At 37.0% G+C, this 14304-nt stretch overlaps 1 protein-coding gene across 1 annotated transcript; it reads right to left on the bottom strand.

The window, feature by feature from the left end:
* Positions 1 to 3884: 3884 nt before the first annotated feature.
* Positions 3885 to 5241, bottom strand: LOC145133608 (3-hydroxy-3-methylglutaryl-coenzyme A reductase 3). The gene is made up of 2 exons (XM_079068535.1): positions 4873 to 5241; positions 3885 to 4769 (listed from the first exon to the last, which is right to left on the bottom strand). Exons 1-2 carry the CDS (start codon positions 5157 to 5159, stop codon positions 4001 to 4003), a joined length of 1056 nt encoding a protein of 351 aa, XP_078924661.1. The 5' UTR covers positions 5160 to 5241; the 3' UTR covers positions 3885 to 4000.
* Positions 5242 to 14304: the final 9063 nt, after the last annotated feature.

Raw genomic sequence — 14304 nt, 5'->3', positions numbered from 1 at the left:
TGAAACTTTCGAACAACCTTTCGAAAAACTTTCTCATCAATTGGCTGAATTACCTTCTGATATCAAAAAACAACTTTGTAAACATATTATGCATGCACCAAGACACAGTTGCAGTCATTGTTCAGAAAATACAGAAGAGACACCATTCATGGAAGATTAACGTCAGCCATGACACAAACAAACATTATTCAAAAATAAGTCTTTCCGGAGGCGGGAGGAATAACGCAAGCAATGACGTAAAAAGCCATTATTATTGAAGACACATTATTGAAGACACGTGTCCTTTTCAATGTGGAAGGGATTATTATTAATTATTTATGTTTATATAATTGTTTAAAGTGTCGGTAGAATAATAGAATAATTATTAGGTGTATTATTTGATGTAACATAAAGTGTGTAAGTCCCTCAATAGTCCAGGGGGCTATAATGTAAATATGTTTGTCATATTGCAATCAAACGATAACAATTCAATTATGTAAACGGCTCCTTTGAGCCTATAAATAGGGCCTTTGCCCATATGAAATAAACAAGCTAAAATTGAGTGTTTTAAGACTTGAGTTGATCTCAATCTTCTTCTGTTGAAATAGTTTGTCTATTTCTGAATAGCAGAACCCTATCCAAACATATTCATATAATTATTCATATAATTCAAACAATCCATCGTCAATCCATTCCGACGCATCATTCATGTATAATTCTATCATAATCTTTTTATTAATTCCGTCATGTCGTTAAATTTGGTATCAGAGCGACGCACTTATTTTTTGTCTTTAAATTTGGTATCAAAGCGACACACTTATTTTTTGTCGTTAAATTTGGTATCAGAGCTACGCACTTACTTTTTCACCCCCGGTTTGTTTTAGCAACTTATCCTAAGGTCTCCTCGCCAAGAGCTTTTCCTTACTCTTACTAAAGCAGACACACACAAAACTCTCTATTTGGCTACATAATCCATTAAACATCTATACAATATCACCCACAATCCATTAAACACATATTCAATTCTAATCACCATTTTATTCCTTCTATTCTATTGAATCATTCAATGGTCATTCAACTCTAATTCACGTTATCACTCACCCACACTCCATTTAATTCTTATTCAATCTTAGTCATCACCATATTCAACTCTTATACTACTTGCATTGTGGATGCTCTTAAAACTCATGGACTTGATGAAGAGTAAACCTTATTTACTTTAAGTTTTGGCCATAATAATTTAGGAGTTTGACAGTTTGGTCCTTCAACTATTGATTTTTGTCGGTTCATCTGATACACCGACTTCGTTTTCACAAATTCTCCACTGGCTCATACGCGTATTACACATCTATTTTTGAAGAAGAGTCTTTCCATTACAGAGCACCATATCATTAAATATTTAAATTTATATTTTTTTTGAACGACAAATAATTTTTTTTTCTTTGTCAGGGATTGAATCCATGACATCCTAGTTAGCTGTTTAAAGAGAGAATTTCGTATATACCTTACTAAACGACTAAATATCATATTTGTTCGACCTAAACTTTAAATATCATATTTACCTTTGTTAATGTTTTACAATATCAAATTTACCCAAATCTATTTTTTTTAAGAATTTTTATTATTTAGTAATCTTTTTTACAATTTAAAAATCATTAAAACTAAAAACAATAACCAAATGGACAAAAATACCATTCCTCTACATTTACAGATGTTTAATTCAGATGTGGATTTAATATTGTGGTCGTCTTCCTCAATGCGTCTTCCTCACAATTGCATGTACAATCATCTCTTACCATCTTCTCTCTTGCCTCTGGCCACTTTTTTCCTGGAATCTTTTGTAAGCATCAGAGTGAAGAGAATCTAGCTTGCCACCAGTTCTTAGAACAATATCACTCGAGGAAAAGTCTAGCTAACGCATTAGCAAATCTGCAAAATATATCAACGATAAACTGACACCCTTAATTAATATTGTATAAAGATTGGTTTTGGATTGAGTAAGGTTAAAAGAGGAGATTACCCTGTAGCCATTTATGCAGCCTTGCTCACACTCGAACCCTGAAAACTCTTGATCTCATCATAACTTCCATCGGATAAATTCTCAACATTCTTTTCCTTTTCAGATTTTGCACCTTTTCCATCACTTCCAGTTTCTAAACTTAGCAACTGTTGAACCTGTTTAAGCTACACATTGTATGTAGATTTTTCATCTATTAACAACTTTGCTTTTCTTCGATTAAATAAAAAGGCATAATGGTTTGACAATGCCTCAAGTTTTTGAAACTCAACATTATAAGAAACTTTGATATGCTAAAATTAATTTGATGATAAAAAAGATGAAAGAATGTACTACCTCCATGAGCTCTGAACCTATATAGATGTAAAAGCATATGTCAAATGTTACCTTCTCCAATAACCGATCCTCTTTAGTTTCATGCCCATCTTTACCACCGTTTTTGTCAACTTCCATTCCTGATTTTGCAATCAAAAGATCAATGGTTTCTTTTCCAACAAGTCAAGAACTTGAACCCCCCTTAGTAGTAAAAGGTCTTCCAATCTGTTCAAGTTCAACCAATCAATAAAAAATCAATTAAAAACAAATATTTTGAATAGTACCTAAATGAAGGGAGGTCGTGAGGAAGACAACTTGGGGAAGACGACCAGAGTATTAAAACCTCGCGTGAATTAAACCTGTGATTTGTAAAAGAAGGGTATTATTATCCATTTGGTTGTTGTTTTTAGTTTTAATGATTTTAAGATGGTAAAAAATTTATTAAATGATAATAACTATAAAAAAATAGATTTGGGTAAATTTGATATTTTAAAACATTAACAATGGCAAATATGATATTTAAAGTTTAGGTTAGACAAATACGATATTTAATCGTTTAGTAAATGTATAAACGAAATTCTCCCTTGTATATTTATCATTCATATTGTTTTGTTTACCCCACTCTGGAATAGTGTCTTTGTATCCTCATAATTTGACAATTTATTTGAGTGAGGGTTATCTACCATCCTTATTATATATACCGATTACAATTGTAAAAATACTTAGTTCGTTTTTTTTTCTCCAATTTCGACCACAAACACTTTTCTATATTGATAGGTAAGGTCCCTAGACTTTTTGGATTTTAGACTTTTACCACTAGACTCTAGTATATCGATAGGTTTGGTATCTAGACTTTTTGGGTTGGTCTCTGGACTTTTTGGGTTTCAAATTTGGGAAAATACCGGCAATAGTCAAAAAATGGGGGGTAATTTCAAATTTTAGACATGAAAATGGACATTTCCAGGTATAGACATGCATTCCGCGGAGGTAGCTCCGCGGAATGGATCTTTAAATTTTTTTTTTTTTTCAGATCGTTTCTTCGGGGTTTATATTAATTCCACACCTAATTATTTTCAAGAAAAAGATTATGATAGTATGAAAATCTTTGTTTGAAAATAATTAGTTGGGGAATGAATATAAACCTCGTAGAATCGATGTGAAAAAAAAAAAAACTGAAGATCCATTCCTCGGAGCTACCTCCGCGGAATGAGTTCATTCCTCGGAGGTAGCTCCGCGGAATGGATCTTGAGGTTTTTTTTTAATACACTCATTTATTTACGATTTTTGCCATTTCGCGGAGCTACAGTAGATTCCGCGAAGCTTCGCGGAATCCATGTCTATATCCGGAAATCCAACTTTTTGTGTCTATTTTTTGAAACTACCCCCCATTTTTTGACTATTGACGGTATTTTCCCTTCAAATTTTGGCCAAATGAATGAATGATTTTCGTATATTGACAGATTTTGTCTATAGACTTTCATATTTAGACATGTTTTGTCCCCACAAAATGGGGTAAGATCACTCAAGTTACAAATCTAATATACATTTAGTTTTACAAATAGTATAAATAAAAAAGCAAGCATATTTGCCAAATAAATATTTGCTATCCAATGCCAAAGAAAACTTTAGACGAGTTAATTAATCTATCATCAAAGAGAAAGCCCCAAGGGAGACTAGTCCGAGCACTCATTAAAATTTAGCAGAAATATCTTTATTCGAGCGATTATACTTCATGTGGCTCTTCACAAGCTGCCCCGCCGCGATTGCAGACATTAGAGACAACTCTCCGGCGAGAACGGCGGCAGCAACCACCTTAGCCAACTGACGTGCATTTGATCCAGCCCATTCTTTGTTTGCACCTTTTACTCCCAACAAGTTTAAACAAGCTGATTGTGAAGCTAATTGTGTTCCACCACCGACAGTCCCAACTTCGATCGACGGCATGGTCACCGACACATGAAGATCTCGGCCACCATTCACAGCTTCCATCATGGTGATACAGTGCGAGCTCTCGATATTCTGAGCTGGATCTTGTCCGGTTGCAAGGAACACCGCTGACACAATGTTACTAGCATGGGCATTGAACCCACCAAGAGCTCCGGCCATGGCGGATCCGGTGAGGTTCTTGAGCATGTTCAGTTCTACCAACGAAGCTACGGTCGTCTTTAATACCTTCTTCACCACATCTTCTTTTATAATTGCCTCACACACCACAGATTTTCCTCTTCCTTCTATCCAGTTCACCGCTGCCGGTTTCTTATCGGAACAATAGTTCCCGGAGATGCCAATCACGTCCATATCCGGGAAGTTAGCCTGGAGATACTCTAAAACGTTTTCAACACCTTTAGAAACCATGTTCATGCCCATTGCATCACCGGTGCTGCAAGTAAACCTTATGTATAGATTTCTCCCGGCAATCGCACATTGGATTTTCTGAAGCTTCGCAAATCGACTTGATCTGCCATGCAAGTTTACCATGTTAATAAGCCATGTTCATGCAGTTCTAAATAGAGTAAAGTTATGACGACTTAAATTAAACTATCTTATAAAGTTATAATTACCTGTCGAAGACCGAAGCTAGATTCTGGAAGTTGAGTGGTTCTTCTAAGAAGAACTTCAAATCAGCAGCCCGCTTCGCAGTGCCAAACCTTACGATTGGAGCTCGAGTCATGCCATCTTTAAGTAACACGCTAGTGGCTCCACCGGATACATAAATAGCCTTGCAACCGCGATTCGTGCTAGCCACAAGACACCCTTCGGTGGTGGCCATGGGGACGGAGAACTCCATTCCGTCCAACAACAAAGGGCCGGCGATACCCACCGGAATTTGGACATAACCTACCGGCATCTCACAACATTGTCCTAATATCGATTCATAATCAAACCCATCTAGCGGCAAACCTTCCAGAGACTTTCCGGTGATTCTCTCTAACGCCACTCTTCTGATGAAAACAGCACGCTTGCAGTCTCCAAGCTTTGATTCAAGTAAGTAAGACGGTGTTTTACCTGAAACCACCGCTTGAATCACCTCCTCATCCTCTCCGGTGGTTGCTTCTTTCTTTTCAGCATGTGTTAACAACACATCAAATTTGCAACCGATGGAAGCATGGTTTTTTGTTTCTTCTGCTTCCTCGTCGTCTGAAAAGTGTGTGTGGTGAACGAGGGTAGTGCCGAAGTAAAGAAGAAGATAGATACAAGATCCAACAAATGTGATAATGGCAGCCATCTCGGACACAGTGACAACATGAATAGGTGTAGAATTACGAATCTTCTCACGCCACCTGATAAGAAGGTAATGTACAACAAAGAAGAAGACAGTAAAGAAGACAACATTTCGAGTATCCACCACCATATTGGCAGCAGCAAGTTTTAGTCACGAATGTGATAGTATTAATTAACAATGTAATCAAGAATGAGAAATGGCACCACATCTATGGCGTTCATATATATGCATCACAGCTACAAGTATTTGACCGTTTAGTTATTCATGTAAAGCAGTATAGTTGATGGCCAAATTATAAGTCAATTAACTTGTGAGTTGTGACCATATAAAGTTACACACAGCATCAATCTTGCATAAATAATTGGTATAGTATATAGGGAACTATAAATAATATAGATTTTTTTTTTTTTAAATAGATAAAGCCATCTATACGCGGATTAATGACAAACTAAACTAGACTAGACTATAGGGGTATTGTGGTTGTCACCATTTAGTTGTGGAATTTTTAGATGTGCCAGATCCTAAACTTTTGTAATTGTATTGATTTGGTAATTGTACCGTTATATTATGTGATATTGGACAAATCGATATAATTACAAAAATAGAGTGTCTAACTTACTATGATTATAATTTTAAGAATAAATGGAGAAACTCATAGCATCCGCAACCCATTGAACTCATTGAGTTCGATGGATTATCACATCATTGCCACAATACTTTCACGCAATGTTTTAAAACCTGGTTTGAACCGGCTAGTCTAACCTGTCGCTGGGAACCACAAACAAGAGTGGTTCAATAAGGACCATTTTTATGCTATTTTCTAGACCGGATCAAACTGAATGGTTGCTTCAAAAACCGGATTAAACCGGTGTAATAGAATCGATAAAAAATTATTTGAACCGATTTATTGATTTGGATAGTTGGATTTCACTTAGTTGCTGTTTGTTTTTCCAAAGCAAAAATTCAAAAAGTCTGCGGACCACCTCTGCAAACCTCTGCAGCAGAAGAAGTGGACCAAACGGCTGCAGACTGTAATAAGAAGCGTGTTTGTTTTTGTTAACATCTGCAGACTGCTGCATGCGTTAAAAATTTAAAATAAACTAATTTAAAAAGCAAAATTTTAATGAATTAACTTATGTAAATCAAATGGAAGAAAACAGTTAAAAATGATATAAATTTAGTGTATTAAATGTTAAAGGGGTGAAAATAGAATATAATATATAAGTAAAGACCATAAACGTAATATTAAATATACTTTATGGACATTTATTTAAAAAACAAGACACGTCGTTGTTAGATTTTAGGAAAAAAAATGGTCGATTGTTTATTCGGATTGAATTTTTTTAGGTTTAGGTTTGAAGGGGCGGGAAGAGGTGGGAAGAGGTACAACAAGTGCTTCCCCAAGAAGCACACGGACATATGTTTTAAGCCCCGAAGATTTCCAAAAAACAAACTGCTGCGGGACAAAAAGTGCTGCGCGTGTGCTGCGCCGCGCAGCAATAAGAGTTTTGAAGAGGTTTTTTAAGAAAAACAAACAGCAACTTAGTCCGTTATATACATTAATATTATTGAAATATTACTACATGTATAAAAATTACATTCACTTGTTGTTATAAGTAAAATATAAAACAAATCACATTATAAATAAAAAGAATAATTTTTATTGTGTATAGTAATAATAAAATATATATGTACTTAGTTTTTGAATTTATCCTAAAATAATACACATGTTGCGGCACGCCAAATAGCGATTAAAATAAGGTCCACTGATTTGAGTAATTGCGAGTCAAATCTACTAGTAAAATACAAACAGAACACTTAATTTCAAAACCCTTTCTGTGCCTTTTGATCAATTGGAGCAATAGCGAAGTCCGTTTGCCAATACCTCGAACTCTAGAAAGTTAGACATTTAAGAGTTCCATCCTAAAAGATTAGCAATAGGAAATAAATAAACAGGTACAACTAAAGGCTTACAATTGTTTGGTATACCGAGTGGATTTATGTTTGACTTTTTATGTGAGTGAGTAGGGTACATATGGTAACATAATGATTCAAAATTCTTTTAGTGTGGGAGATTAAATTGTTTGGTTCCGAAGTAATTAGTTTTTAATAATTGTTTCTTTCTAACTAGAAGTTTAATTGGCGTTTGGATTGTAATATTGTACTTTGTGAGATTTTGAATATTTTGAAGTAGTTAAATTTTGAAGGATTTGGAACCTACAGAATTTAAAGTTTCTTTCATGTTTTTTCATGTTTGCTTGGTTGATTTGGATTAGATTTAAAATCTTTTTTTGGGAAATTTTATTTGGTTTTTTAAAAAACTAAAATGTATATATGTCAAATGACATAATTGACTCTCTTTGTATTTACCTTATAAATAAGTGATAAAAATTATATAAATAATTAAGAGTTATTCACTAAAATGATCATATTATTAGAATATATATACTCAGGTGACCTTATCTTTTCTTTTACCAACAAATGGCCATCATCCTCGCCAATGCAAACTCACAAATACTTTTTGTTGTTGATGTTTTTAGTGTCATCGGAGTTCATTTTAGTATATTAGAATTTACAGATTACCAATGGAGGTAAAACCTTGATTTTAGACATGTTACAACGTGGAATGCATGCTTGAATAAAATGAGTTTGATCTCGGTTCGATCAAATGGCAGGGTCGAGGGGGCCGCCCTCGTGGGGTTTGGGTGTAACGTCCCATTTTCACAACAAAAATTTTTCATTTTGTTTAAGTAACTTCCTAATTATAAATCCATTATGGAGAAAACCGTTTATTCCAAACACATTTATAAAAATCAAAGTAATATTAAAGCGCGAAATCTTCATTGTTGTTGATGAATGTGTACAGTCATGCCTTCGATTTCCCATGATGACCGATGATACCTGAAACAATAAACAACTCGGTAAGCACAAAACTTAGTGATTCCCCCCCCCCCCCCCCAAAAAAAAACCCCATATAATAAACATACAAGCATGCAGAACGACCGTTCTTTGGGCCTACAGGCTGACTGGACCGCCTCGTAGGCCTTCAGTCTATCCAGGCCGGAATACCAGGGTTTGTTGGCCTACCGCCTCAATCCAACCGCTCCTCCCGAGCCTCTGTGCCTTCATCTTACAGCCGACCCGCACCGGGTATCTTGGCCTACAGCACAAAGCAGGACTGCCTCAACCTACTACCACAATATGTCTACATATAAACAATCAGGATGAAGTAGGCACATAATACAGGCAAACAAAAATCATACATCTCGCTACCGCCTACTAGTCCTCTCACAACATACAGTCCTGCTACCAACTAACCTCCATGGAATGCGTAACCATAAGTACCCAAAGGTGAGATAGCCACCCGAACAGATGATCCTACTCTACAGCCACAACCAAACGAGGAACATACAAGAAATCCTAGATCAAAAGTTCCCATGCTATCCTACATGACTACATACAGTCCCTAGGGCACTCCACTAGATGATAACCATCAAGTACATATGACATACAGTTCTACAGATCACTACAACAAAACAACATACTCGATACCAGGATACAAATCTAACGGATCACCACAACATAGCAGCATACTTGATACCAGGATACTGATCTAACAGATCACCACAACATGGCAGCATACTAAATATCAACAATCCAAGAATGTATGACCGTATATACTCAGAGGTGAGATAGACACCCGGACAGGTGATCCTACTCTAGAACCACAACCAAACAAGGAACATGTATAAGAGCCTAGATCAAGAGTTCTCAGTCTATCCTACATGACTATATGCAGTCCCTAATGTAACGTCCCAAAAATAAGACCCAAAAATTTCATTTTTAAATTAATAAAACCAGTATTCAAAGAATATCGTCATAAAAATCCAGATAAAACAAATGTATCAATCAACATATCACATCAGAGTTAAGAAAATGTGGAACGAGGAGGTGTGTGCCCTACAATCATCCCGAGCTCTTCCATGTGGAACTGGAAGTACCTGAAACATAAACTGAAAACCGTATGCACAAAGCTTAGTAAGTTCCCCAAAATACCATATACCATACATAATAAACGCATAATAGGCCCCGCCCGTCATCGAACCCCACACGACATCGAGCCCCGCTCGATATACAGAGCGGGCCCCGCCCGGCATACATATAAACATATATCATATAAACACATACACATGCAATAATCACATAGATACATAGCATACAAAATGGTCATCGGGCCCCGCCGGTAAGCATACAAGTACATAACGCATGCAAGAGTCACGTAGACATCTAACACTCTAACATAACATAATCATGGGCCAGCATTGGTGCCTTCGACCCGCTAAACCCAGTGAGGAAACTCACCTCGAACTGCTGAATCACACGGATAAATCTCTGGCTGCTGGTCCGACAAATCCCCGAGATATAAATACCATATAACATCGAATTAATAATCAGATTCCAATCCCTAACCATCAGTCCAAAGTTAGAATAAAAGACCATTTTACACCTTACCTAGTTTGGTCCAAGACCAAGGCGCAAACTTACAATCCAAAAGCCCAAATACCAAAATAATTATCCAAGGCCCAAACATGGCCCAATTTTCCAAATTGGGCCCAAACCCCTTTCATGGGCCTTGATCCAAGGTCCAAAAATATTCCTAGCCCAAAACACATGAATTCAGATGACCCAACAAAGCCCTAAACATCTAAGCCTAAAATATGGCCCAAACCGAAGACCCAATGATCCGAGGCCAACTCTGCTGAGTACGCGGGGCGTACTCAGCTTGTACGCGCATCGTACTTGCCTTAGGGCTTGTACGACAAGCATACCTGCTTGTACGCTCAGCGTACTCTCTCATTCAGACATCTTCCATTTCCAGCTCTTAACTGATTAAGACATCACTACACAACTTAGATCAGACTTCCTTGGGCTGGTTTATCACGTAAAGTTGCTAACTTTACGTGCATGCATGTCTTAATGAAGCTCTTAAAGCTCAAAAGGACTTAATAGATGACTTAATGCATGAGGCCATAAGCACCATAAAGTTTTCACCTTTAAGCTTAAGAAACTCACAATATGCCCAGATCTAAAAGAATAAGCCCCACAAACGACTTAACCCATCTAACTAACCCAAAAGGGACCAAAAGCAAAAAAAACCAAGACATGAAGAGATCTAACCAAGGAGAAGACAAGGTATGAACTTGATACCTCAAAAGACTTGAAAAATGAGTGATGATTCTAGATCTATAAGCTTCACACCAAGCAAAGCACCTTCAATCTTCTTCAATCCCTTCAAAATGAGCAAAATAAGCACCAACTTCTTCTCAAAAGCTTAAAGACACAACAATGGGGGATAAGGGTCGAGATTTAGGGTTTTAGGGCAATGGAGGCTGGTAAAGAGGCAAGCCCAAGGGACTTAAGGACCTTATATAGGGTGCAACACCCTAAAACTAGGGTTTCTTAATCTCCACGTACGCCAAGCGTAACCCTCGTACGCCCAACGTACGAGGCCTCATATCCGCGACCAACATCTCCTTAGTACGTTAAGCATACCATGTGGTACGCCCCGCGTACTAGCTTTTCAGCTAGTACGCTAAGCGTACCATGTGGTATGCCCCGCGTACTACTCCAAGGACCAATAATGCAACAAATTAAATATAAAGGGCAAATAAGTAACATACTCTAACAAGCGTTACACCTAAGGAATCCCTCTAGTAACAAATGACAAAAACTAGTAGGGCAACATTGGTGCCTTCGACCCATGGTTATACTGAGGCAAAACTCACCTGAAATGAAGAAACCCGAGAACACTGTGATACGATCCCTGCTAGACTGCTTGCTCTCGCAGATCCATTAACATCAGAACCATATAAAATCTTAATCACCAATGAAAACCCTCAAGTTTGACCTAAAGTCAAACTTGGTTAAAAAGTCAACGATCAACAGAGTCAACAAAAGTCAAAGTCCAAGGCTGGTTGAGTACGCCCTGCATACTCAACTAACGCCCCGCGTACATGGGATGGCTTAGTACGCCCATCATACGAAAATGACGCCCAACATACTCTAGCTGGTTCCATCCTTTCCATTAAGCACTTAATCCCTTAAGGACTTTTCACCCAACTCAAATCTAGCCTCAAAACATTGTCTTAAGTTATAAAGTTTCCACCTTTATGACTTTCCAACCTCCGGCAGGGTCAAAATCGATGCCTCGAACAACCGTTGTCTCAAGGTCTCAAAAGCTGCCTGCTGGTCAGGCCCCCAGCGAAATGTAATCGTCTTCTTTGTCAGTCGGGTAAAATGAACAACTATCTTGGAGAAATCCTGGATGAATCTCCGATAATAACCCGCCAAACCAAGAAAACTCCGAATCTCATATGGAGACCTCAGAACCCCCCACTGCATCACGACCTCGACCTTGGCTGGATCGATCAAAATACCATTCTAGTTAACAAGGTGCCCCAGAAACGACACCTCGCTAATATTGCCATATTTATACATATTTTTAGGCAATATTTATTTACATTTTTCTTAATAATTTGGTTATTTGCATAGAATAATGGTACTTATAGGCTTAAATTATATTTTGCAGCCAAATAGAAGCACTTTCGAAGAGAGGGACTAAAGTTGACAAAACATGGAACTTTGGAGGCTTGAAGGAAAGAAGAATAAAAAAAACTCAGCAAAACACGTACTCACGACGTGAGTAATTGAAGACTCACGACGTGAGTGGAGTATTCTAGAAGATATGCACCGGATGAAAAAGTCCTTGTCAAATACGTTTATCTCGTATTCACGACGTGAGGCTTATCTGCTCACGACGTGAACTTGGAAAAATCAGAAAGTATATATATCCTTGTCCATTACGACTTGAGGAGATTTTTGGCTACTTGGAGGGTTCCTGGAGACGATTTGGAGAAGAAGAAAAGTTCTGGAATTAGCTATTAGCATCCAAGGAGAAGAGAGTTCATAATTAGTTCAATCATTTGGTACTTTAATCATGTCTATTACTTTGAATTGTTTTAGTTTGATTTTGAGTATGAGTAGCTGAATTAGTTACTCCTGTTTAGCTAGATGAAACTTTGACTTATGGTTTAGCTAATTTATTATGGATTTGATTAGTTGGTACTAAGCTTGTGTTTGATTGTTAATTCCTAGCATGCTATTATTTGATTCTTTAGTTACTTGAATACATGTTCTGTGTAGCTTAGTGATAATTAACTTACATGAACTTGATACCTAGTGATTTAGTGAACATTAAATTGCTAGAGCTAGGATCAACCAAATATTAGGAAGTAATTGAAGTTAATTAAATTTATCTGTGTTAGAGAGCATATGTTATGACCATAATTATGTTTGCCTAATAAATCTTACATAGCTTATTCATAATCATAACTAATTCTGTGTTTGATTGTGTGTGACCATGCATAGTTTTACATGAATAAGTTAATTATTGGTAAATTTAGACCTAAATTACTAATATAATATAAATTAGATAACCAACTTTGATAATCCATAATTGTTAGCTAACCAGAAAGAAGAAGTGGATTCGAACTAAATGGGAGTATTTTTAGTAATTGATTGAATTTTGTATTAAGAATTAAGTTCATCTAAACTTGCAAAATTAGATAAAACCCCTTCCTTTGTTAATAATTAGGTTAATTTAGTAGTAGATAAATTAATTAGTCAAAACCGTTCCCTATGATCGACACCCGACTTACCCGACTATTCTATAATTTGACTAGGTACACTGCCTAGGTGCAATTTAGTTAGTTAAGTTAGTTAGGTTATAAATATAAAATTAGGTGTAGCTATTTGCACGCATCAAGTTTTTGGCGCCGTTGCGGGGGAATGACTAATTTGATTGTTTATTTATTTGCTTTAGATTGATCGATCATTTTTGTGGGGTAAAACCTGCAAAAAGTTACATTTTCAGCTTAGGTTTTTGTTCAGTACCAGATTCACGACGTGAGCCTTAAAGCTCACGACGTGAATTCAGTAGATTTTCGTTTTTCTTCGTTTTTTTTCTTTTCTGTTAGTTTTTCTTTGTCCAGTTTTACGTTTTTATTTTGTTTATTTTGCAGGAGTTGATGACCAGAGGTTCCAACACACCTTTGGTACCACCACTTGAAGATCCAGAGTCAGCCCTTCACAAAAAGAAGGATAAGAATGTGAAAGACGATCAAACACCAAAGAAGACACCCTTACAAGAGTTCAAGTCAGTGTTCTCAAAGAAGTCGGGGAAGAAAACGGGAGAATCAAGCTCATCTACAAAGGACAAGAGCAAGATAGAAAGTTTGGAATACCAAATCCAAACGAATCTGAATATGAGTCCGAGAACGAGTTTGGACTATATATAAGCGAACCCGAAGACGAGCCAAACAACGAAATGGCGAACATTGAAGAAATGTCAATGGGAGCTTACAAGAAGCGTATTCGAGAAGATGTTGGTCTGGGATTAGTACAACCCGCGATTCCTGCCACTGCCATATTCGAGCTAAAGGGACACATCCTTAATGCACTAAAGGATATTCCGTTTCATGGAAAGGATCACGAGGATGCTTTCAAACATCTAGATGAGGTCAACGACATTGCTGACTATTTCAATGTCCCAAATGTCAATAGAGATACTGTCTTGCTGAGGATGCTACCAGTCACTTTCAAAGGAGCTGCAAAAGACTGATTGAAAGCACTCCCACCCAGTACAATCACTACTTGTGCTCAAATGCGTGAGCAGTTTCTAGACCAATTTTGCCCACCATCCAATATAGCA

Source organism: Lactuca virosa, chromosome 8 (assembly GCF_052849685.1).
Source record: "Lactuca virosa cultivar CGN04683 chromosome 8, Lactuca_virosa_CGN04683_v6, whole genome shotgun sequence".
NCBI lineage: Eukaryota > Viridiplantae > Streptophyta > Magnoliopsida > Asterales > Asteraceae > Lactuca > Lactuca virosa.
This window is presented reverse-complemented; position numbering and strand designations above follow the sequence as displayed.